The sequence below is a fragment of the Macaca mulatta genome, chromosome 6 (genome assembly GCF_049350105.2).
Source record: "Macaca mulatta isolate MMU2019108-1 chromosome 6, T2T-MMU8v2.0, whole genome shotgun sequence".
Classification (NCBI taxonomy): Eukaryota; Metazoa; Chordata; class Mammalia; order Primates; family Cercopithecidae; genus Macaca; species Macaca mulatta.
The window spans coordinates 150,766,274-150,789,653 of NC_133411.1; the positions used below are offsets into that span (position 1 = coordinate 150,766,274).

The 23,380-nt window shown below is 47.7% G+C and overlaps 1 protein-coding gene and 1 long non-coding RNA gene across 8 annotated transcripts; both read left to right on the forward strand.

Moving 5' to 3' along the window:
- Positions 1-4,389: 4,389 nt before the first annotated feature.
- LOC144329554 (uncharacterized) lies at positions 4,390-6,112 on the forward strand. The gene is made up of 2 exons (XR_013394912.1): positions 4,390-4,737; positions 5,567-6,112. It is a non-coding gene; the product is annotated as an uncharacterized LOC144329554 (long non-coding RNA).
- A 94-nt stretch (positions 6,113-6,206) lies between these two features.
- On the forward strand, positions 6,207-23,088 carry DELE1 (DAP3 binding cell death enhancer 1). 7 transcript variants are annotated; one of them, XM_015140837.3, is made up of 13 exons: positions 6,207-6,370; positions 6,978-7,092; positions 7,793-7,910; positions 10,526-10,673; positions 11,949-12,107; positions 12,334-12,440; positions 12,543-12,639; positions 15,665-15,807; positions 16,651-16,809; positions 16,905-16,997; positions 19,816-19,975; positions 21,452-21,691; positions 22,442-23,082. In XM_015140837.3, the coding sequence occupies exons 1-12, from the start codon at positions 6,340-6,342 to the stop codon at positions 21,688-21,690; spliced, it is 1,569 nt and encodes a 522-aa protein (XP_014996323.2). In that variant the 5' UTR covers positions 6,207-6,339; the 3' UTR covers position 21,691; positions 22,442-23,082.
- Positions 23,089-23,380: the final 292 nt, after the last annotated feature.

A 23,380-nucleotide genomic window follows, 5' to 3' on the forward strand; every position in this document is an offset into this window, starting at 1 on the left:
AAAAGTGAAGGAGCCATGCAGAAATGGAAGGCAGCAGGTGTGTTACTTAATTAAGAAATCTGGCAGTGGGAGAAAGAAACAGAATAGTAGCTGAAAAGGGCAGGAGGATCAAGTAAAGGATTTTTCCCCCAAGATTGGAAAGTCCTGTGTGTATTTCACAGGCAGAAAGAAAAAAGGTAGGAGAAAGATGTATGCTTTGGCATGAGGGTCAGGATAATTATAGAGACAAGGTTCTAAAAGGGACAGGAAGGGAATCGGACTGAGAACAAACAGAGTTTAGCCTTAGAACAAAGGGAAGAGACAGACCTCTCCAACTGAGACTGTGTTCTTGTCATTTCCGCCAAATCATAAACACGCCTTACATTTATTTGTTTAGTGTGCAGCTAGCATCTAGGTGTACTCACAGCTGCTCTTAAGTTAGATTCTTCTTAGTCATCATCAAATACAGCCACCATTTATAGATCATGTGCCCAGCAGTTTAACTCTGTCATCTCGTAAGAAGAGTACAATTATCATTCCCGTCATACAGATGAAGAAACTGAGGGAAAAGATATTACAATGAACTTGACCAAGATAACCCAGCTGCTAAGGGAGACAGCTGTGTTGGATGCTAGACAATTCAATTCTAGAACCCCTGCTCTCCTGTGCTGCTTTCTGACACTTCACAGAGTTTAAAATAATTGCCTCTAGAGAGTAGGATTAGAGGGTAGAGAGCGTGTGGCAGAGGTCTGCTGTCTTTTGATATAAGCCTTTAGTATTATATGACTTTTTACTAGAGTAGGAGCTTTTCAACGACTATTATTTATCTGAAGGGTCAAATCCATTGAGCTTGGCTTGCTCTATGCTCCCTGCCAGTGGGCTCTTGCTTAATATACATCACACTTAAGTATAAATTCACCCCTGGCCGGGTGTGGTGGCTCATACCTATAATCCCAGCCCTTTGGGAGGTCAAGGTGGGCGGATCATCTAAGGTTGGGAGTTCGAGACCAGCCTGACCAACATGGTGAAACCCCATCTCTACTAAAAACACAAAAATTAGCTGGGTGTGGTGGTGCATGCCTGTAATCCCAGCTACTTGGGAGGCTGAGGCAGGAGAATCGCTAGAACCCTGGAGGCAGAGGTTGCAGTGAGCCGAGATCGTGCCATTACACTCCAGCCTGGGCAACAAGAGCAAAACTCCATCTCAAAAATAAATAAATAAATAAATAAAATAAAATAAATTGACCCCTGACCAACCCCATGTCCAGATCCCTATCAGGTAGGTTTTCTACGATATGTTCTTTAAAAAGCAATTAAAACAAAAATATTTGTAGAAAGGCATTTGCACTCTTTTATAATAAAAATCCCAGCCAGGTGCGGTGGCTCACACCCATAATCTCAGCACTCTGGTCAGACCTCCTCTCCTGAGGTGAGGAGTTCGAGAACAGCCTGGCCAACATGGCAAAACTCCCTCTTTACTAAAAATACAAAAATTAGCTGGGTGTGTGATCCCAACTATTCAGGAGGCTGAGGCAGGAGAATTGCTTGAACCCAGGAAGCGGAGGTTGCTGTAAGCCGAGATTGCACCACTACACTCCAGCCTAGGCAACAGAGCGAGACTCCATCTCAAAAAATAAAAAATAAATAAAAACAAAATCCTCACTAATAAAAAGCAAAAGCAAAAAGAGCTAGTACTAGTATTAGTGCTGAGGTGATGACTCAGCTTTCTCAGTGCTGAAGGTGAGGTCACCAGCCTAGAAGGGACAGGGTGAAAATGAGGGCTCGACCCTAATACAGCAGCCAATAGTCTTTCTTGGATCCCTCTGGCCTGGTCACTCCCCTGCCAAAACCCTTCCTAGGTGTCCCATGCCTTCAGGACAGAGTCCAAATGTCTTACAGGCTTACAAGGCGTTATGACCCTGCGCCATTTACCTCTCCAGACTAAAGGCGTATCACCACCCTATCGCCATGACTCCCTGCCTCCCTCCCCAGCTCCACCTACAGTGATCTTAAATTGTGCTTTCTTTGCCTCCCTGGAACTTTGTATCAGCTGTGTCCCCTGGCTGAATTGGGCTTTCTTTTCTTCTTCTTCACCTAGTTTCCAGGCCTCATCATTCAGGTTAATTTAGCATTACTGCTTCCAGGAAGTCTTCCTGACTTCCATGCCTAGGTTATGGGCCTCCCCAGGTGTTCCCATTGCACTCTGTACTTTCTTCACCACAGCACTTGCTTCAAGTCTACTTCCCAGTATTCGTGACCTTGTGTTTTCTCCTCCCACACTGATTATGGGCTGACCCTATGAGTTGCTTTAACCAACAGAGTGCAGAAGTGATGCTATGCCAGTTCCTGCCAGCTTCCACTTGTGTACTTTTGGAAGCTCTGAGCCACTGTGTAAGAAGTTCAGCGACCCAGCTGGAGAGGTTATGTGGAGCAGAGGGGACCTGAGACTACATGGAGAAAGAGGCCCAGCCTTTCCAATGCCCTACTTGAGTCTTCATATGACTGCCATGTGACTACAGCCTCATGAGAGACCCCAAGTGAGACCAGCAGAACTGCCCAGCTGAGCCCAGTCAATTTGCAGAACTGTGAGGGATAATGATTGTTTTAAGCCACTAAATTTTGGGGTGTTCGTTATGCTGCAATAAGTAACTAAAACACCACTCCGTATTTTAATTGCCTACTGACTTTGTTTGCACTCCTAGGCTATTTTCTGTGAGGGCAGGGACCACATCCAGTTTTTTGGGTTTTTTTTCCCTCAAGACAGAGTCTTGTTCTGTCACCCAGGCTGGAGTGCAATGGTGCGATCTTGGCTCACTGCAACCTCCGCCTCCTCGGTTCAAGTGATTCTCCTGCCTCAGCCTCCCAAGTAGCTGGGATTACGGATGTGCGCCACCACACCGGCTAATTTTTTGTACTTTTTTTAGTAGAGATGGGGTTTCACCATGTTGGCCAGGCTGGTCTTGAACTCCTGGCCTTGTGAACCACCCACCTCAGCCTCCCAAAGTGCTGGGATTACAGGTGTGAGGCACTGCGCCTGGCCCACATCCATGTTTTAAAATTGTTACATACTTAGCATATCCTTTAGCACTAAATAAGCTATCATATATTTGATTAATGCAAATTAAGAATGCCTACAAAAATGAAGGCAACAAGTATCTAGAATACTCACTCTAGTGAGTGTACACAAAGTACACAATGGCATGTGTAGTAATCATGAAAGGTGATTAACTGGACAGCAGGCAATAGGTTCCCAATGTCAGACAGTTTACCTTTGTGGAGGGATTGAGTCAACTTGAGGGACTGTGCAGAGGGACTGAGCCACAATCCAAAACCACAGAGTTTGGGGTCTGGCAGTTGAGGGAGCTGCCATTCAACCAACAGCACTCCCATGGGCTGTACTGAACAGGTGGTCTGCTGTGGGCTCCAGCCACCCTCGCCATCTACCCTCACTCAAGTGGTCTGCTGATGTTCCTGTTTATGGGGACAAGAGATGCCATAATGCCATTCTATACATGGGGACAGATGTCCTAGTCTCTCCTTCAAAACTTTTCTACTAGCTTCAAACAGGGAGGGCCCTCAACTAATGTTTTTATGTGCAATGAATACATTTCTACTCATATCAGTAAATCCCCTGGCAGGGGTCTGGTACCCTTGGCTGTAATAATCATTAGTACAAGGTGTTCTGTCAACAGGCATTGTTTGGACATATTCTTTGGGCTGACAATTTACGTCAAGCCCTATGTGGGACACGGAAGAGGAAAATGCCATTCCTGCCCTGAAAGGAGAGAATTGGGAAGGCTAGAGTTACACAAATGAGATAAATACCAAGACAGCATATAATTATTTCTAAACTGTGTAGTAAGAAATTAAGTGCTATTTAGGTATTGGGAAAAGTAGGGAGCAGGGAGGGCTCAAACAGTTGAGGAGTCTACACTGAAGAGCTGGGATTGGGCTGAGCCTTGAGAAATGACACAAACTATGCATAATCTGAAAGGAAGGAGGGTACAAAAGACTCAGAAGGAAGAACACAGCCGAACCAGCATACTTGTTTGTTACTTTATTTTGAAGACAGTAACACAAGGAATGTGAAAGGTAGCCGTTCCAAATCCCGAAGCAAGGCTATTTCTGAAATAGTCGCCCAACATTCAAACTTCTGGGCCTTTATTTATTGTTTCCTCTGCTTGCAATGCCTTTCTTCCTTCTCCACCTGGCAAGCTCTTATCAATATTTAAAGGCCCCGCTCAAATGTAACTACTTTTCTGAAGCCTTCCAAGGCATCCCACAACCCACTGCTTATGCTTCTATGGGAACATAATCTATTATACTTGCCTACTTACCTTCCCTACTACTATAATTAATAGCAACTTACACTTACTGGGCTTTTACTGTATGCTAGGAACTATGCTAAACATTTTTATTTATTTTTTATTTTTTGAAGGGTATTCCTGAAACACCAAGCTAAACATTTTTTAACGTATTATTTTATTTATACCTCACAACAATTGCCATGAGGTATTATTTTCCCTATTTTATGGATGAAGCTCTTGAGACTTAGTGTGGTTAAGGAACATGCATAAGATAACATAGCTATGAAGTAAGCAAGTTGTGATTCCAACCTAGATTTGTGGGACTCCAAAGCCCACTACTAATCCACTGGACCGAGTTCCTGGAGGCCACAAATGCTCTTTCCTCATCTGTCTTCTCACATCCTAGGACGGGCTGATACATGGTTCAAAAGTTGTTTAACGGCCAGGCGCGGTGGCTCAAGCCTGTAATCCAAGCACTTTGGGAGGCCGAGGCAGAAGGATCACCTGAGGTCCAGGAGTTCAAAACCAGCCTGGCCAACATGGTGAAACCCTGTCTCTGTTAAAAATACAAAAACTAGCAGGATGTGGTAGCGGGCGCCTGTAATCTCAGCTACTTGGGAGGCTGAGGCAAGAGAATCGCTTGAACCTGGGAGGTGGAGGTTGCAGTGAGCCGAGATCACACTATTGCACTCCAGCCTGGGAGACAGAGAATCCGTCTCAAAAGAAAAATAAAAGTTGTTTAACAAATTAATACAACTTTCAAGCCACATGCCTGGGTCTAAAAGTAGGTGCCCCCAGTACACTTTTACCCCAGGTAGAGACTTCCACCCACCTTAAAGTCACATACCTGGAGAAAGGGGATAGGGAGGAAATCTAAACATCTTACACTTGAATGTGAGCTCCGTTATTTCACGAATTCAAGTGTGGTGAAAGGAACTATTTTTTTTTTTTTTTCCGAGATGGAGTCTCAATCTCACCCAGGCGCGATCTCGGCTCACTGCAACCTCCGCCTCCCGGGTTCAAGCAATTCTCCTGCCTCAGCCTCCGGAGCAGCTGGGATTACAGGCGTTCACCACCACGCGCAGCTAATTTTTGTATTTTTAGTAGAGACGGGGTTACACTATATTGGCCAGGCTGGTCTCGAACTCCTGACCTCAGGTGATCCGCCCGCTTCGGCCTCCCAAAGTGCTGGGATTACAGGCCTGAGCCACCGCGCCCGGCCGGAATTATTCTTTTCCACAAAAGAACAAACACATACATAACTTTCGCCACGTCTGAAGATGAGGGTTCTAATAGGGTGCGGGTGGTGTGTCAGGTATTTTTAAAGGAGCTACCCAAGAATCTCAGCCTGTCAGGCCAGTCATTCCATTTGACCCTATCTGGCGCGGATTGGGGCCCGGACAAGGTAAGGGGTTGACATGAAGCTGCACAGTGAGACAAAACTAGGCCCGAGCTAGAAGCCAGAATCAAAGCCTTGCTCCGTGCGGTTTCTCGTCGCAGTCGGGCCCTGGCCTGGCATCTCCAGGCAGGTGGCCTTGGACGGAAGCTCGGCCTACTGGCTTCACTTGTGGGACCCTGGGGGTCCTCTCCTCCGCCCACGGAGCCTGGTTACTCCCACCTCTTCAAGCCTAGGGCCTGGGGAAGCCTTTCCTCGTTCGCGGCCTCACGATCTGCAAGGTCCTCTTGCTCCCCCGAAGTCGCTCCAGCACCGCTTCTCAAGGTTCCCGCTTCCGAGCGGCTCGCTTCGCCACTTGCGGTCCCCAGCCTCTGCTTGGGAACGCCAAGGACATCCCCCGCGGAAGCCCGGGCCCACATCCCCATGCCCTTGCGGCACGTCACCTCCCCGCTGGCCCGGAATACGCCTCCGCCCTGCACTTCCTCCCTGTAGCGCCGTCTTTCCGGCTGGGCTCCCTTCTAATTGGCCGGCTCAAAGCTTCCTCGGGGACTCGGCCGCTCGGGGCACTGCAGCGGCCTCTGTAGCCGCTGTCCCGAGGTTTGGCCTCGCCCTTTCGGCCTCGCCCTTTCGGCTGCTCTCTATGGTGCCGGCAGCGACATGTGGCGCCTCCCGGGACTCCTGGGCCGAGGTAAGGGACGTCCCAGCAGCCAGCATCACTCTAGGCCGCAAAGACCGAACTGGAGTGGGGGCGGGCCCGAGGAAACAGCCGAAGCGATCGTGGGCGGGGTTAGAGCTAAGGAAGGTGGGGCCTGAAAGAGGGCGGGGAAGTCAGGGATTGTTGGAATTTGAGATGTGGGTGGGCCTAGCGAGAAGACGGTGGAGTCCAAGGAGATGGTGGGACTGTTGGGAGGGGGTGGAGTCCAATGGCAGGAGATGGTGGACTGAATAAATGAAAGACGATTAGGGGCCAATGGAGTAGGCATAGCCAGTGAAGAGAGGAGGGGTTTAGAGACAAAGAGACGCAAACATTAGTGAAAGTATGTGTATGAACGTTTGGTTATCTTAGAAAAGTGGTTGGCATCCATAGGAGAGCAGCAGAATCACATGGGTGCTTTAAAAAATGTGGATGCTCTACCCTGAGAAATCTTAGTTTATTGGTTCTGGGGTACTACCCTAGAATCTGTAGTAGATAAAAGATTCCCATGTGTATCCATGTTTAAGAACCTCTGCTGAGGCAGATGACAGTGATTCCTGGGTTCTTGTTGAGGTGCCTGAGTTTTGGTTGTTCTCTTCAGCTATTCCCCGTTCGCTGGGACCTAGCCTCTGGAGGGTGACTCCTAAGTCCACCAGCCCAGATGGGCCTCAGACTACCTCCTCCACTTTGCTGGTTCCTGTGCCTAACCTTGACAGGTAAGATACTGCCATTTTGCCACTCATTTCCTCCCCTGGTCTCCCCCCCCTTTTTTTTTTTTTTTTTTTTTGAGACAGAGTCATATTCTGTCGCCAAGGCTGGAGTGCAGCGGCGCAATCTCGGCTCACTGCAATCTCCGCCTCCCGGGTTCAAGCAATTTGCTGCCTCAGCCTCCCGAGTAGCTGGGATTACAGGCACCAGTCCCCACGCCCTGCTAATTTTTATTTTATTTTATTTTATTTTTTTGAGACGGAGTCTCGCTCTGTCGCCCAGGCTGGAGTGCAGTGGCGCTATCTCGGCGCGCTGCAACCTCCGCCTCCTGGGTTCAAGCGATTCTCCCAAGTAGCTGGGATTTCAGGCGTGTACCATCACGCCCAGCTAATTTTTTTTTGTATTTTTAATAGACACAGGGTTTCACCATGTTAGCCAGGATGGTCTTGATCTCCTGATCTTGTGATCCGCTTGCCTCAGCCTCTCATAGTGCTGGGATTACAGATGTGAGCCACTGCGCCCAGCCAATTTTTATATTTTTAGTAGAGACGGGGTTTCACCATCTTGACCAGGCTGGTCTTGAACTCGTGACCTCGTGATCCACCCACCTCAGCCTCCCAAAGTGCTGGGATTACAGGCGTGAGCCACCACGCCCAGTCCCTGGTCTCCCTTTGCCCCTACTTGACAGCCTCTTATTTCATCATCTAGGTCAGGTCCACATGGCCCAGGCACGAGTGGGGGTCCAAGGTCCCATGGATGGAAGGATGCCTTCCAATGGATATCTGCCCGTGTCTCCCCGAACACCCTGTGGGATGCGATATCTTGGGTAAGGCTTCCCCAGCCTTGTCCTTGACCTTCAGTGTAGATGAGAATGATCCTGCATGGATATACAGCCTACCCTGGAAACAAGGGCTAGGGAATCACTGTGTCCATTTAACAAGCAACCCATGATATTGGAGCATATTCAAGTAGATATTGCCACTTTCCCCACCCCCGCCATGTATGTTTTCCTCATTTCATTCAGTAAACGTTTATATAACACCTTCTCTGGGCCAGGCATTTTTGCTAGGCACTACACACATAGCAGAGAACAAGATAGATATATTCTTGCCTTCATGGATTTTATAATAAATAATAGTACATTGCATCATTTTGTAAATTATTTATTTTTTAATTAGTTTTATTTTTTTCTGAGATGGAGTCTTGCTCTGTCACCCAGGCTGAAGTGCAGTGGCATGATCTTGGCTCACTGCAACCTCTGTCTCCCTGGTTCAAGCAATTCTCCTGCCTCAGCCTCCCAAGTAGCTGGGATTACAGGCACGTGCCACCACGCCTGGCTAAGTTTTGTGTTTTTAGTAGAGATGGGGTTTCGCCATTTTGGCCAGGCTAGTCTCGAATTCCTGACCTACTGATTCACCCACCCCGGCCTCCCAAAGTGCTGGGATTATAGGCGTGAGCCACTGCGCCCTCATAGCATTAGTTATTAATGTAAAGTTTTATACATGCATTATCTTGTGTAATCATTACAAAATTTTTACAAGGGAAATACCACCTTCGTTTTACAGATGAGGAACCTCAGGCTCTGCAATATTAGGTAACATGCATAGGTCTCATACCTGTTAAGTGGAGGAGCCAGATTTAACCCTGGAGTTCATGTTCTACTGCTTGGTTGCTGCATCTAATACAGAGCCTAGCCCATAATAGTTACTCAATAGATATTTGTTGAAACTGATTTATAAGGTCAGATTCTTAGTAGTGAATACTAGGTCTCATAGGGCAGAGTCTTTGCTTTTCAGGCAACGCTCCAGGTAAAAGTTCTGCTTATGAGGTTTTCTGAATGAAGTTGACACACACATCACTCTCATGTTTGTCACAGCTCATCCCTGCTGCTTTCATGCTGTGTACTTTGGACAAATGACTTGACCTCTGTGACCCTTGGCTTTCTCAATCTGCAAATTGGTGACATCAGCAGAGCTGAGCCTGGGGTGTCTCCATGACAGGGTTACCTCTCTCTGAGGAGCTGTGTACTAAGGCCATATCACACCCTGAAGAGAGGAGCATTTTCCCATGTTGCCAGAGAAGATCTGAGCCCTAGGGCTGTCCCATAGTGAGAAGTAGGAAGTGGGCCTGGATTCCAGAAGTCCCAATGCCATCCCTGTGCTCTGTCACTACTGCTCATATGAAAGGGTCTGCAAGCTGTCCTCAGTACCATAGATACTTGTCTCTGTTCTTCACAATGCTGGTGCCTTTTCTTCTGGCCTTATCTCACATGTCACCCCCACAGAGAAGCTTTCCCTGACTCCTTGTCTTGTCAGGACCCCTCTTATGCTCTGTGTAGCTCCCTGATTGGTTTCCTTCTTGGCATTTAGCATCATTAGTAGTTATTGTATTCATTTCTCTCTGTACTTGTGTGTTGTCTTTTTAAACACAAGGTATAAACTTCATGAGGGCAGAAACCATGTCTGTCTTACTTGCTATTGTATGCAGTGCCTGTAGCAACAAGTAAGTATCTGGATCAACCTCAGTGTTTTTTTAGTCTGGACTGCAGTGGTGCAATCCTGGCTTACTGCATCCTCTGCTTCCCAGGTTCAAGCAATTTTCATGCCTCAGCCTCCTGAGTGGCTGGGATTACAGGTGTGCGCCACCACACCCAGCCAATTCTTGTATTTTTTAGTAGAATGGAGTTTCTCCATGTTGGCCAGTCTTGAATTCCTGGCCTTAAGTGATCCGCCTGCATCAGCTTCCCAAGTGCTGGGATTACAGGCATGAGCCACTGCGCCCGACCCTGAGGCAACCTTCTTAAGCGTAACACAAGGAGACAGGAGACAGGGAAAACCAAGCAGTCTCTGGGATAAGAGCTAGCTCAGGTCTTCTGCAGACCTGTCAGAGAAGAAACACCTTTACAAAGCTTACACCTGGAGATGTGTGTGTGCTGGGATGACTTGATTAGGGGAATGGGAGTTGGTGGAGGGAGGGGTTGTGCAAGACTGGAAAGAGAACCTAATGAGGAACTCTGACCTGTTGCTATATTTGCAACTAGGTGCCAACCTATCCCATTATCTTTTTGCCTGCCTAGTCTTTGCTTATTTAGTCACTTGATCAAGCATTTATTCAGTTTGTACTTATTAGGTCCGTACTATATTTTAGCACTGTGCTATACTTTTGCACCAGAGATACATTGGTGAGTGAAACATACATGGCCCCTGCCCATGTTGTGCTTATAGACTAACAGGAGAGACAGACCTTAGATAAATAACTGTGGAGATGATTGTTTAAATGCCGGTGTGGTCAGGGCTCCAGAGAAGTTAGGGTGTTGGGAAAGTTTGTAGTCGGGGAGCTGCGCCACCGGGATTTCCTGAGGAAGTGATGTTTGTGTGTAAGGCCGGGTCTGATGGAGTTGACTGGTGAAGGACCGTGTCCTTAATGTGCTGTCTTTCCCAGGGCACTTTGGCCGTGCTGGCCCTGCAGCTGGCAAGGCAGATCCACTTCCGGGCATCCCTGCCAGCAGGACCTCCGCGGGTAGAACACTGCTCCTGGCACAGTCCCCTGGACCGTTTCCTCTCATCTCCCTTGTGGCACCCCTGCTCCTGTGAGTTCTCAGTCCTGGGGACAGGAGGGCTGGGCTGGGAGTTTCTCTGGGCCAGGAAGCGTCTCTGGACACACCTCAGGAAAAGAGCCATCAGCAGCTCCTTGCTTTTCCTATCTGAAGTCAGAGGAAGAGGAATGTGGGGAAGTTCTATCCACCCAGGGTGTGGGCCACACCTACCCCTCAGTATCTTTCCATTTCCTCCCATCACCTCCAACCAAGGGAGCCCCGCAGGGTCCAGACTACTTTAGATTCTGGGTGTGGCTTCCTGGCCCACATTCAACCAGTTAAATTATTCTCTGGTCAGTCACTCAGTCATTCATCAATAAATGAATCTTTATTGAGCACCTATTATGTGCCATGGTGCAGAGGCAACATAGCCTAGTGTCTGAACACTGAACATAGGCTAGAATATGAACCTCTAGAGTCAGATTCTAGAGGTTCAAATCCCAAAACTGCTGCATACTAGTCTTATGTCCCTAAACAAGTCACTTTTAACTTCCTTCTGCCTCAGTTTCTTCATCTATAAATTGGGGTAATAATAAAACCCACCCCATAGGTTTCTTGGGAGGACTAAATGAGTTAGTACATGTCAAGGACTTAGGGCAGTGCCTGGCACATAGTAAGTGTGTAGTAATTATTAGTTTAAGCATTAGTTCTTATCCTTATTATGATGATAATCATTGGCAATATTGATATCAAAGAAAGTGCTAGGTGCCTCCCTGCCACTGAAGAATTTAGGCAGAGGATTGATTGATGCTTAGGGTGGGAGATCAGCACAAATACAGGCCCCTCTAGACTCCTCTGGAGGGAAGCCAAGGAAACAGAGGAGGAGGAATGTGAAGGAAGTATCACAGGAGTTTCAAAATTCTTCCTATGGCCTCTAAAACCTCAGGGAGGACTCAGTCAAGCCCGAGCAGCCTGCACTGATCCTCTTCTGACCTGATCACTCTTTTTTTTTTTCTTTTGAGACAGAGTTTTGCTCTCACTCAGGCTGGAGTAGTGGCGTGATCTTGGCTCACTGCACCCTCCGCCTCCTGAGTTCAAGCAATTTTCCTGCCTCAGCCTCCTGAGTAGCTGGGATTACAGGTGTGTGCTACTGCAACCCGCTAATTTTTGTATTTTTAGTACAGATGGGGTTTCACCATGTTGGCTAGGCTGGTCTTGAGCTGCTGACCTCAGGTGATCCACCCGCCTAGGCCTCCCAAAGTGCTGGGATTATAGGTGTGAGCCACTGTGCCTGGCCCAGACCTGACTACTCTTGCTGTCTCTTTCCAGCACTGCGACAACACGTCCTCCCCAGCCCTGATTGCCCAGCTCCCAGGCACACTGGCCTCAGGGAGCCCAGGCTTGGCCAGGAAGAAGCCTCAGCTCAGCCCCAGAACTTCTCACACAACTCCTTGAGAGCAGCTCGTCCTCAGGACCCCTCTGAGGAAGGTATGTCCCTGCCTCATGGAATCAGCAGAAGGCAGGGGGTGGTGGTGGCAAACTGGGCAGAGGGATGTTGGTTGCTGTGAAGGGAATTGGCATTCCTGTGAGGTCCCATGCCTTGTGAGGTGATTCAGGGTTATTTCGGTTCCTGGTGAGGGTGCTGGATGGAAAGCCTGGGTAGATTGGAAGAGTCGGAGAAAAGAAGTACAACTTTCTCCTTTGCCCTGGCCAGGTGTCGGCCTTTCCCTTGCAGGTCCCAGTGATTTTGGCTTCCTGCATGCCAGTGGCAGCATCGAGTCCAAGGCAAAACCAGCCCAGCCTCAGCCCACTGGTGAAAAGGTATTATCCAGATTTGGCCACCTGGCTCCTCATAACATTCTCTTGGGCAGGTGGCAATCCCAGTAAACCATCCCTTGGTAAGTCTTTATATTTCTTTTCCAGGAACAAGATAAATCAAAAACTCTTTCCCTTGAGGAGGCTGTGACTTCCTTTCAGCAGATCTTCCAGCTCAGTGTTTCCATCGCTTTCAACTTCCTGGGTAACCAAATGGACCCTGCCTCAAGGCAGGAGGGTGGGAAAATGGAAAGGGTATGGGGTAGGTCAGATATAGTCAGGATAGGGAGTGGCTTAAATGAGAGATTTTATTTTCTCCCAGGTAGGGAGATTTTATTTGGTCCCAGGTAGGTAGACTAAATCTGGCGTGGCAGGGACCCATTCTTACGCAAATGTGTCCTGCCATTTTAAAACTGGCTCCCAACTTGAGGCGCAGTTTGGTAGTTTCAGCTCCTGTCCTCCTGTCTGTATTCTAGCCAGCTGGAAGGGGCAAGGTAGGGACGCTAAAGGATCACTCCTTCCCTTTAATCTAGACGTTGCACAAATCCTTATCCAGAATGTAGGCACATGGCCACACCTTGCCACCGAGGAGAGTAGTTACTGTGTATGAAGGAGAAAATACATCTTGGAGGGCACACAGCATTCTCTGCCACACTTAGGAAAGAACAGGCTCCTGGGGTTTGGAGCAGACCCTCAGTGTGTGAACAGGAACCTCTTACCCTCATGTGGGGACTCCAAACACCCTTCCACCATTTGTCCTGGTCTCTGCAATAGCTAGGCTCCTTTTAGGCCTTCTAATGTGGAGACTCAGACTCCCCACAGCATCTGCTGGGGTCTAGTGAGCAGATAGGCAAGAGGCTGCGATTCACTCACAACAAATTTATTGAGCATTTACCCTTTGCCAGTTCCTATTTTAGATAGTGGGGATACAGTGATTTACAAGACAAAGTCCTTATTCTCAGGGAGCAGAAAAACAATAATTGAAAAACAAATAAAAAGATAATTTCAGATGTTGATAGATGTTATGAAGAAAATAAAACAAAGGAATGTGTTAGTGACTTGAACAAGGAGTAGTTTTGATTTAGAAGTCCTCACTGAGCAGAAGACCTTTGATCTAAGACCTGTCACAAGAACAGCCTTTTTTGTTTCAATCTGGAGAAGGAGCTTTCCAAGTGGTGGGAAAAGTAAGCGCAAAAATCCTGAGGCAGGATTGGATTTTGATTGCTAAGGGAACAAAAGAAAGGTGAGTGTGGCTGGAGCTTAGAGATCTTGAGAAGGGCCGAAGGAGATAAAGCCAGAAAAGCAGGCAGGGGGTCAGATCAGGTGAGGTCTTCTGAGCTACAGCAAAGAGTGTGGATTTTCTAAGTGAGACAGGAAGTCTTTGGAGGGCTTTAAGCCGGAGCTGGAAAGGGGGCAGTCACATGATCTGATGTACTTTTCCAAAGATCTCTCTGGCTGCCATGTAGACAGACATGGATTGTAGGATTGCCAGAGGGGAAAAAGGAGACCAGGTAGGCGCTGTTGGTGACAGCTAAACAAAACGTGTCGGTGGCATGGTCTAGAAGAGAGAAAGGAGAGAGCAAGGAGAGTAGATGGATCTGGGTATATTAATGAGCCAGGTGGGAAACAGGAGGATGGTGGGATCCTTTGCGCTCCTGAGTCTTTTCCCCAATGGCAGAGGGCTCTGTGAACCCTGGACAGTGAGTTTGCAGGCAGCAGGGAGGCAACTTTGTTTAATTCACTGCTGGCTGAATGGAACCTGGTTTCTCCCTCATTAGCTTTATGTGATTTTGATGGGCAAAGAGTCTCTTCTCAGAATTTTCTTGCCCATCCCTTCATTCATATATTCATGTATTCAGCAAGCACTTGGAACGGTGGCAGAACACAAAAGGAGCATAAGCCATAATCATGTTTTGCATTTGTATGGTGCCTTCACTCTCGGCGAAGTTATTTCTTCTACATTCTTTTTCTGCTTCTGCCTCCAGGATTTTACAGTCTAATTGAGGAGACAGGACTTGTTCTTTTGAAATGGTTTAGTTTGTAGAAAAGGCTTGGTATATTAAGTAAGTGCCAAAAAAGTGTTTAAAGCCTGAGTGTGGTCTGAAGGTTCTAGAGCAGACACAGGATGGGAGCTTTGATGGTGGAGGTGGAAAGAGAGATCCCAGGCAGGAGAGACAGTTGGAGCCAAGGCTTTGAGTTGAAAATTGGCCATGCCCTGATCCTTTCCTGTTTCCTCTTTGTTTGGGCAATAAAAAGAGCATGGGCTTTGGAGTTGGACGTGCCTGCATTCAGGTCTTGACACTGCTGTATTACCGCTCCCAATTTCTTCATAAAACAAGATTAACGGTATCACTTGTATCAGTTAGGGTTTGTTGGTTATGAGCAACCTAAACCCACGCTGGCTAACTTAAGCACAAAAGGAATCTATTGGGATCTATTGACCTGCCAAGCCTCAGAAAGGACAGGAATCAGGGAAGCTCCAGAGACCCAAGAGGCAGCAGCTGATAGACAGTATCTTCAGAGTGCTGCTGTCAGAATAAACCTACAAGGGCTGTTTTCTCTCCTTGTCCCAACCAGATCAAGGTTCAGATTCCTGAGAAGGAACCTCCGTGGTTAGGAAGAACACAAGCACATTGATTGACAGCACTAGGGGACGGGTTGTTCCCAATGGGAAATCTAGATGCTATTACCAAGAGAAGGAGGAGTGGTTTATAGCAGGGCAGAACCCACTGCTATCTATGGCAAACCAGTGAAATATTCAGAGGATAGAAATATATGCAAAGAGCTGGACACAGTGGCTCATGCCTGTAATCCCAACGCTGTGGGAGGCCAAGGCAGGTGGATCGCCTGAGGTCAAGAGTTTGAGACGAGCCTTGCCAACATGGTGAAATCCAATCTCTACTAGAAATACAAAAGTTAGCCAGGCATGGGGGCAGGCATCTGTAATTCCAGCTACTTGGGAGGCTGAGGCAGGAGAATCGTTTGAACCTAGAAGGTGGAGGTTGTAGTGAGTCAAGATTGTGTCACTGCATTCCAGCCTGGGCAACAGAGCAAGACTCCATCTCAAAAAAAAAAAAAAAAATACATATATATATATATGTATGTAAAGTGTCTGGCACAAAAAAAGAAAGGGAGGAGAATCAGATGTGGAGTCTGTAGGTACCTGGCTGAGGGTGTGGGGAAGTTCACTGAGGAAGCTGTGAGTGTTTGTGCCCTGTGCCTTCTTACAGGGACGGAGAACATGAAGAGTGGCGACTACACGGCAGCCTTTTCTTACTTCCAGAAAGCTGCAGCGCGCGGCTACAGCAAAGCGCAGTACAATGCGGGCTTGTGTCATGAGCACGGCAGAGGCACCCCCAGAGACATTAGCAAGGTATTCCCCTTCCCCCAAGCCCGCCCGCTGTGCTGGGCTGCTGAGATTGATGTCTAGAAATGAGCAGTGGGCAGGGATGGGGGAAAGTTTGGCTTCTTTTCTCCACTTGGTTCTAGCCAAGCTGCGAAGGAAAAATAAGAAAGAAGCTCCTAACTTCCAGGAATTTAGACTCAAAATTCAGGGAGGGCAGGGATTTTGCCTTTCTTCTTTGCAGCTATATCCTCAGCGCTAGAATAGCATCTTGATGAATGGATGAATGAATTTTTAAAAAGTGGGATAAGAACACAAAGAGGTTATATATAAGAATGTATTTCTTAGAGTTGTATGTGAAGGCAGAAAAACCCAAAAAACCCTGAAAGTTTCTTCAATAGAAAACTGGTTAATTACATCTATTTGGGCCTTAAAATGATGTGCTAGATATGTATGTCAGGGAAAGACATTCATGGTGTACCATTAAAGTTAAAAAAAATAGGTTATAAAGTAGTATAGTATGTATAGTATGATCTAAGTCTCTCTTTGCCCCCCCGCACATACACATATGTGCGTGCAAATGCATAGATGTCTAAAATGTATGTGTGTATGTCTAACACATACATGTGAGAAGATATTTACAAGGCTGTATACACTAAAATGTTAAGCAAGAATGATCTTTAGGAGGCTGAATTTCTTGGGATTTTATGTTTCTATTTTTGGTTTATATTTTAAAATTTTGGCTTATCTGAATTTTGTGACTAGTCTATAATTATTATGTATTATTTAATTAAAATAATTTTTAAAAATTTCACTGAAAGGAAAAGATGTACAGAGTTACCAGCTGACTGAGTGTTTCTCCCTTTGCCCCAGGCAGTCCTTTATTATCAATTGGCTGCCAGCCAGGGCCACAGCCTGGCTCAGTACCGCTATGCCAGGTGCCTACTACAAGACCCAGCCTCTTTGTGGAACCCTGAGCAGCAGAGGGCAGTGTCCATGGTGAAGCAGGCTGCAGACTCAGGCTTGAGAGAGGTGAGTGCCATTGGCAGGGTCTGTCCAAGGTCTCTGGGGCTTGTGGAGCCCGAAAGTGACCAAGGTGCCTTTTTTTCCTTCCTCCTTGACCACAGGCCCAAGCTTTCCTCGGGGTGCTTTTCACCAAGGAGCCCTACCTGGATGAGAAAAGAGCTGTGAAATATCTTTGGCTTGCAGCCAACAATGGGGTATGAGCTCTCTAGTGGGCAAGCATGTTGGGGATGAAGCCTGATAAGAGAAGGGATTTTGGAACTGGTACTGAGTTCTTCTGTGCTGAGGAGATTGTTTGATAGGAGCCTTGGCCTGGCTTCAAGCCTTAGCTGTCACTGACTTACTGTGTGACCCTTGGGCAGCTGCAATAGAACGCCGGAGCTGGCTTGCACCAGGCTGTGAGAGCTGTTGGCGGCTTAAAATCTGCTATGGTGGGAATATTTTCACCACAGGAATTGCTAAATGCCACAAAGCAGAACTTCCCCCCCCCCCCCCAAGAGCCAGTTGCTCAACATTTACCAGCACACTACTGGGCCTGCTCACTTCTTGATTCAAACCTGTTTCCTCCTCTGTAAAATCAGCATAATAATGCTTGCCTTACGTGTCCACTACTTCACAGGGTGGTTGTGAGGATCAAAATCTAACCGAGATAACTAACAGGTGTGACAGTGCTGTGTGACCTGTACACATGAAAAACGCATCATTACAAGTGATGGTAACCCAGGGAAATCAGAAGACGCATCAGGTGGAGACAGTAAACAGGGAACACTGCTCAGTTTGGGGTGGGTGGGGATGTCTGGTTGTTTGTGAACTGGGGTCATTGGCATTCAGACAATTCAGATGTGTTCCATGAAGCATTAGTTCTCTGGGATGTTTATAAGTCGTAAGAGGAAAAAAAAATGGTTAGATGGGTTTGGGAAGTACTGAGTTAAACAGTTCATGCAGGAAGTCTCAAAGCTTTATGTCACTGTAGATCACTGAAAAGGCCATCTGTAATTCGCTGTATTCCTCAAGTGTATTTGACTAGTGTATCTTTTGAGTTGCATCTTGAAGGACCAGGAGTCTTAGATTAAATCAAGCAATATATGCGTGAACTGTAATCTCCCTACATAGGGGACTGCTGCTTCCTTTGTTTTCTGGCCAACACACTGATAGCTTCATTGAACTCCTGGGCATCAGAATGCTTTTCCTTGTCTACTCTGTGTTGCCCAAAGTATCTGTAGTAGCTGTCCAAAGGGGACCAATGCCACCAAGTATCCACCAGATAATCAGACCAGCATGCTAGCAGGAGAAATGCACAAAAGGATATCTGTCACCTGCTATGTGACACTGTATTGGGACTCAGACCTGACACTCTTCCACCCCACAGGGAATTGTATCTTTCTGGGTTGGTACTGAGCAGCGATGCAGGGGTGGTGTTTTGGCCTCACATGTGTCCACTGCTATGTTGTAACCTGGTCTGTAGGCATGAGTCTGCCGTGTGTTATAGAAGTAGGGGGAGAATGTGTAGACAACTCTTCCCAGAAATTTGACTGCGGAGGGTAGAAGAGAAATGGGACCATGGTTGGGAGTCAATAATGTTTTGTTTTGTTTCGGTTTTTTTTCTTTTTTCTTTTTTTTTTTTTTTTTTGAGACAGAGTCTCACTCCGTCGCCCAGGCTGGAGTGTAGTGGTGCAGGCTCGGCTCACTGGAAGCTCTGCCTCCTGGGTTCAGGCCATTCTCCTGTCTCAGCCTCCCAAGTAGCTGGGACTACAGGTGCCCGCCACCATGCCTGGCTAATTTTTTTGTATTTTTAGTAGAGACAAGGTTTCACCGTGTTAGCCAGGATGTTCTCGATCTCCTGACCTCGTGATCCGCCCTCCTTGGCCTCCCAAAGTGCTGGGATTACAGGCATGAGCCACCACACCTGGCCTGTTTTGTTTTTTTAATTGGGAGAGTGAATATGATTCGTATAGTGAATGTAAGCACTTTTCATATAGTGTATTTAATCCTTGCAACAACCTAATAAAGTAGGTGCTACTAGTATCCCACTTTATAGGTGAGGAAACTGAGGCACCATGAGTTAGAGTCACATGCCTGAGTTAACACAGCTGGTAAATGGTAGAGCTGTGATGGGAGCACAGACAGTCTGGCTATGCAGCTGGACACCCAGCCTCTACCTCTACCTACCTGAGCCTATTCCTACCAGGAGCATAGTTCTCAGTGAGAGGAGAGAGAATCGAGGATCCAGAGCTGGGGCAAAGAGCATGGCTTTATTTTTTTTTATTTTTTATTTTTTGACATGGAGTCTTGCACTGTTGCCCTGGCTGGAGTGCAGTGGCGTGATCTTGGCGCACTGCAACCACCGCCTCCTGGGTTCACACGATTCTCCTGCCTCAGCCTCCTGAGTAGTTAGGATTACAGGTGCATACCACCACACCTGCCTAATTTTTTTTGTATTTTTAATAGAGACGGGGTTTCACTATGTTGGGCAGCCTGGTCTCCAACTCCTGACCTCGTGATCTGACCACCTTGGCCTCCCAAAGTGCTGGGATTACAGGTGTGAGCCACTGCGCCCAGGCCGAGCATAGCTTTTTAGAGAAGAATTGCTTTTTCTGTCAGCCCTCCCAGGCAGAGATTCAGGAAGGCACAGGGCCTTTGGGAAGACAACCCTCCACCCTCGCCTCCTTGCTGTTTCAGGGCAACGTAGGAGCCCGACTCCCAGGTTTCCTGTAACTGGGCTGTTTCCTATAGTCTTCCTTGTGCATGCTTTCAGCCACCCTGTGCAAGAGAAGCCTCTACACTGCCCTGGCTGGAATCTCCCTGGGTGGAGGGATCCCCCTCTCCTTTGTGTTGGGTGAGCTCTGAGCCTCTGGCGTTTCATGGTTGAGATCCCTTGTTATGGGACGGGCCAAGGCTGGGTCTTGTTCCTGCATGGATGAAGTCCCAGCATGCCTGACTTCACTTTCCTCCTGCCTTAGCGTTTCAGTTCCTCATTCTTGCATGTGTGTATCTGTTTGTCCATTTTCTCCTTAGGACTCACAGAGCAGGTACCACCTTGGAATTTGCTATGAGAAAGGCCTTGGTGTGCAGAGGAATCTGCGAGAGGCCTTGAGATGTTACCGGCAGTCAGCAGCTCTGGGAAATGAGGCCGCCCAGGAGAGGCTGCAAGCCCTCTTTTCCATGGAGGCTGCAGGTACAGACCCAAGTCCAAGCCAACAGGTTCATTCCCTGAGCTCAGTACTCTGTGACAGAGTAGTAGATAGCAGTAGTCTCTGGTCTCCTAATCATTTCCAACCCCAGTGGTGGCTAAGAACACAGCTTTTGGGGACGGGCACGGTGGCTCACGCCTGTAATCCCAGCACTTTGCGAGGCCAAGACTGGCGGATCACGAGGTCAGGAGATCGAGACCCTCCTGGCTAACATAGTGAAACCCCGTCTCTATTAAAAATACAAAAAAAAATTAGTCGGGCGTGGTTAGCGGTGCCTGTGGTCCCAGCTACTCAGGAGGCTGAGGCAGGAGAATGGCGTGAACCCGGGAGGCGGACCTTGCGGTGAGCCGAGGTTGCGCCACTGCACTCCGGCCTGGGCAACAGAGCAAGACCCCGTCTCAAAAAAAAAAAAACCAGGCTGGGCGCAGTGGCTCAAGCCTGTAATCCCAGCACTCTGGGAGGCCGAGACGGGAGGATCACGAGGTCAAGAGATCGAGACCATCCTGGCTAACACGGTGAAACCCCATCTCTACTAAAAAAATACAAAAAACTAGCCGGGCGAGGTGGCGGGCGCCTGTAGTCCTAGCTACTTAGGAGGCTGAGGCAGGAGAATGGCGTAAACCCGGGAGGCGGAGCTTGCAGTGAGCCGAGGTCGCGCCACTGCACTCCAGCCTAGGCGACAGAGTGAGACTCCATCTCAAAAAAAAAAAAAAAAAAAAGAATGCGGCTTTTGGAGTCAGACAAACCTGAGTTGTTTTTTTTTTTTTTTTTAATTTTTATTCGAGATGGTGTTTCACTCTTGTTGCCCAGGCTGGAGTGCAATGGCACGATCTCAGCTCACTGCAACCTCTGCCTCCCAGGTTCAAGTGATTCTCCTGCCTCAGTATCCCGAGTAGCTGGGATTACAGGCACCCACCACAATACCCGGCTAATTTTTTGTATTTTTAGTAGAGACGGGATTTCACCATGTTGGCCAGGCTGGTTTCAAACTCCTGACCTCAGGCGATCCACTCGTCGCGGCCTCCCAAAGTGCTGGGATTACAGGTGTGAGCCACTGCGCCCAGTCAAACCTGAGTTTTAACCCCCACTGTCACTGAACTTGGACTCCATGGCTTTGTGCCTCAGTTTCTTCACCTCTAAAAATGAAGGTAATGGTAGCACCTAACTCATTAGATTGTCATAGGGTTAAATGAGATGACTCTAAGGGACTTAGCACAGCCTGACAGCACAGTAGGTATTGAACAAGTGGTAGCTGCTCTGATGATTTTGTAGGAGAGACAATATCCCAAGGTTGCCTGAATTACCCTTCTAGGGCTCTGAGAGCCCTGCTCACTCATGAGTCACTGGGGTTGGGAGTTAACAATGCCTGGGGAACCAAGTCCTTGAAGAAGTGCTGGCTCCAAAGTCGGAGTCCAAGAATGTACAGCATGAGTAAGAGTTGCTCTCACCTCTTCTTGTAGCCCCAGGGCCCAGCGACCTGACAGTGACAGGACTGAAGTCTTTCTCCAGCCCCTCCCTCTGCAGCTTGAACACCCTGCTAGCAGGAACCTCACGCCTACCACATGCCTCGAGCACAGGGAACCTTGGCCTCCTCTGCAGAAGTGGGCATCTCGGAGCCAGCCTGGAATCCTCCAGCAGGGCTATCCTCCCACCCCCCTACCCACTGGAAGGGAGTGTTGTAAGACTAGGTTTTGGCTAAGGTGAGATAAAACATAGTCCGTGGTGCCTCTTAGGGGCCAGAGGGAGCAGGAGGTTGGATAACAAAAATAAAGCATCAGTAACCCTTTCCAGGTAGAAATTACAGCAGGAGTTTAGGTTCCCAAGCAATTTCACGTACATGGCTAGTAAGTGACTGATCTTCCCCCACACTTGGTAGCCTCACAGATGAGCCTTGGATGCATCCACAGTCATTTCTGGTCTGTGCGCCAAAGGATGCATTCAGTGACCTATGAAAAGCCCTACTGAAGGGTCCAGAGACCCTTGTGCGCACCTTAGCCTTTGTCTTTGAGCAAATAACTTACCTTCTCCCTTCCTATGCCTTGGTTTTCTCACACTTAATCCTGTACTGCTGTTTGCCAATGTCTGATGTGTGTATCCCTGGTTCACAAGAAGATTTTAGGTGGTATTCAAATTAATATTTTCTATTTCAGTAGCTACATATTTAATGTATAATATAAAAATATGACTAGCATATTGAGCTGTGTAGTTTGGCAGATGTTCTGTCTAGGATAAAGCTAACTGTAAAAAAAAAAAAGTGAATCAGTTTAAAGAAAAACAACGTAAAAGGGGGCACAGGTCCAGAGAGGGAGCAAAAATCATAGGGGCGGTTCTGTGAATGGCTGGCACTTAAAAATACTGAATTAGGCCATCCTCAAGACTAGCTCCACCATTCACCTCTATTCATCCCCCATGGGCTCATAATCATTTTCATTTCACCTTTGATTTGGAAGGAAGACGTTTCTTGCCCAAATGCCTGGATGTGTCTGCTTGACTTTCAGAACTTCTCACCTCAGCCCTAAAGATGGAGCCTGTGGGTTCTCAGAGAGATATCACAACTTGAGTCCCGAAGAAGAGGCCGGTTCCCCACCCACCTTCCCCCAAACCCTAAGCACCTGCGCCAGTACAATCAAGAAGAGGAAAGTATGTGAAGACCCAGGTCTGGCTCTGCCACTTGCCTGGCCATGTCACCTTGAAGCAGTGACCTGACTCCATATTGCTTCCTCAGTTGTATACCAAAGGCAATGGTGTCTGCCTTCCTACCTTACAAGACAAATGCAAGGGCATTTCACCACAGAGAGGACCTTTGTGCTCACTTTGGCCCGGGAGGCAGTGATGCTCATGGTTGCATGACTTTATGAGTTGCTGGGCCAGGATGAGGACCTGGGCCTCCTGACTCCTGGCCCAGGGTTCTTGTCCATCAGTTCAGACTGCAATTTTATGTGAAAGCATTATGACTGTCCTAGTCATGGGAGAGTAAATGTAGATTGAATGCTAGGAGTCCTAGAGCTGGAGAGTGTGATTCTGAGGTCCCCGTTTGGGAAACGTGTGCCAGAAATGTCTAGGTGTTTAATAAAACAGATATTGGATTATATCATCACTCTTGCCCTTGAGTATGTTGGGAAGAGCCAGGTAGATGGGCAGGGGGAGCTGAAAGCCGAGGCTCCGTCCTCATCTCTAAACTCTCCATTAACCAATTTAAAGGATCTTAAAAGCTTCTCTAAGAGAGAGACTTAGGGTAAAAAAAGATTTCTGAGTCAACGCTAATGAGTCCAATTACTGAGTTTGTGAATAGCTATTCCTTGGCTTCTGGATGTTCGCCCAAGTTGAATAGCATAGATGTGGTTGAGGGTGGGGGCTGGGAGGGATAGAGGGCCCACTCCTCACAATCC

Excerpts from the sequence above, each read along its gene's own strand:
- DELE1 (XM_015140837.3), top strand. The coding sequence starts at position 6,340 with ATGTGGCGCCTCCCGGGACTCCTGGGCCGAG. Across the intron at positions 15,808-16,650 it reads CCCCCAGAGACATTAGCAAG|GCAGTCCTTTATTATCAATT; the intron begins GTATTCCCCTTC and ends CCTTTGCCCCAG. Across the intron at positions 16,998-19,815 it reads GGCTTGCAGCCAACAATGGG|GACTCACAGAGCAGGTACCA; the intron begins GTATGAGCTCTC and ends TTTTCTCCTTAG.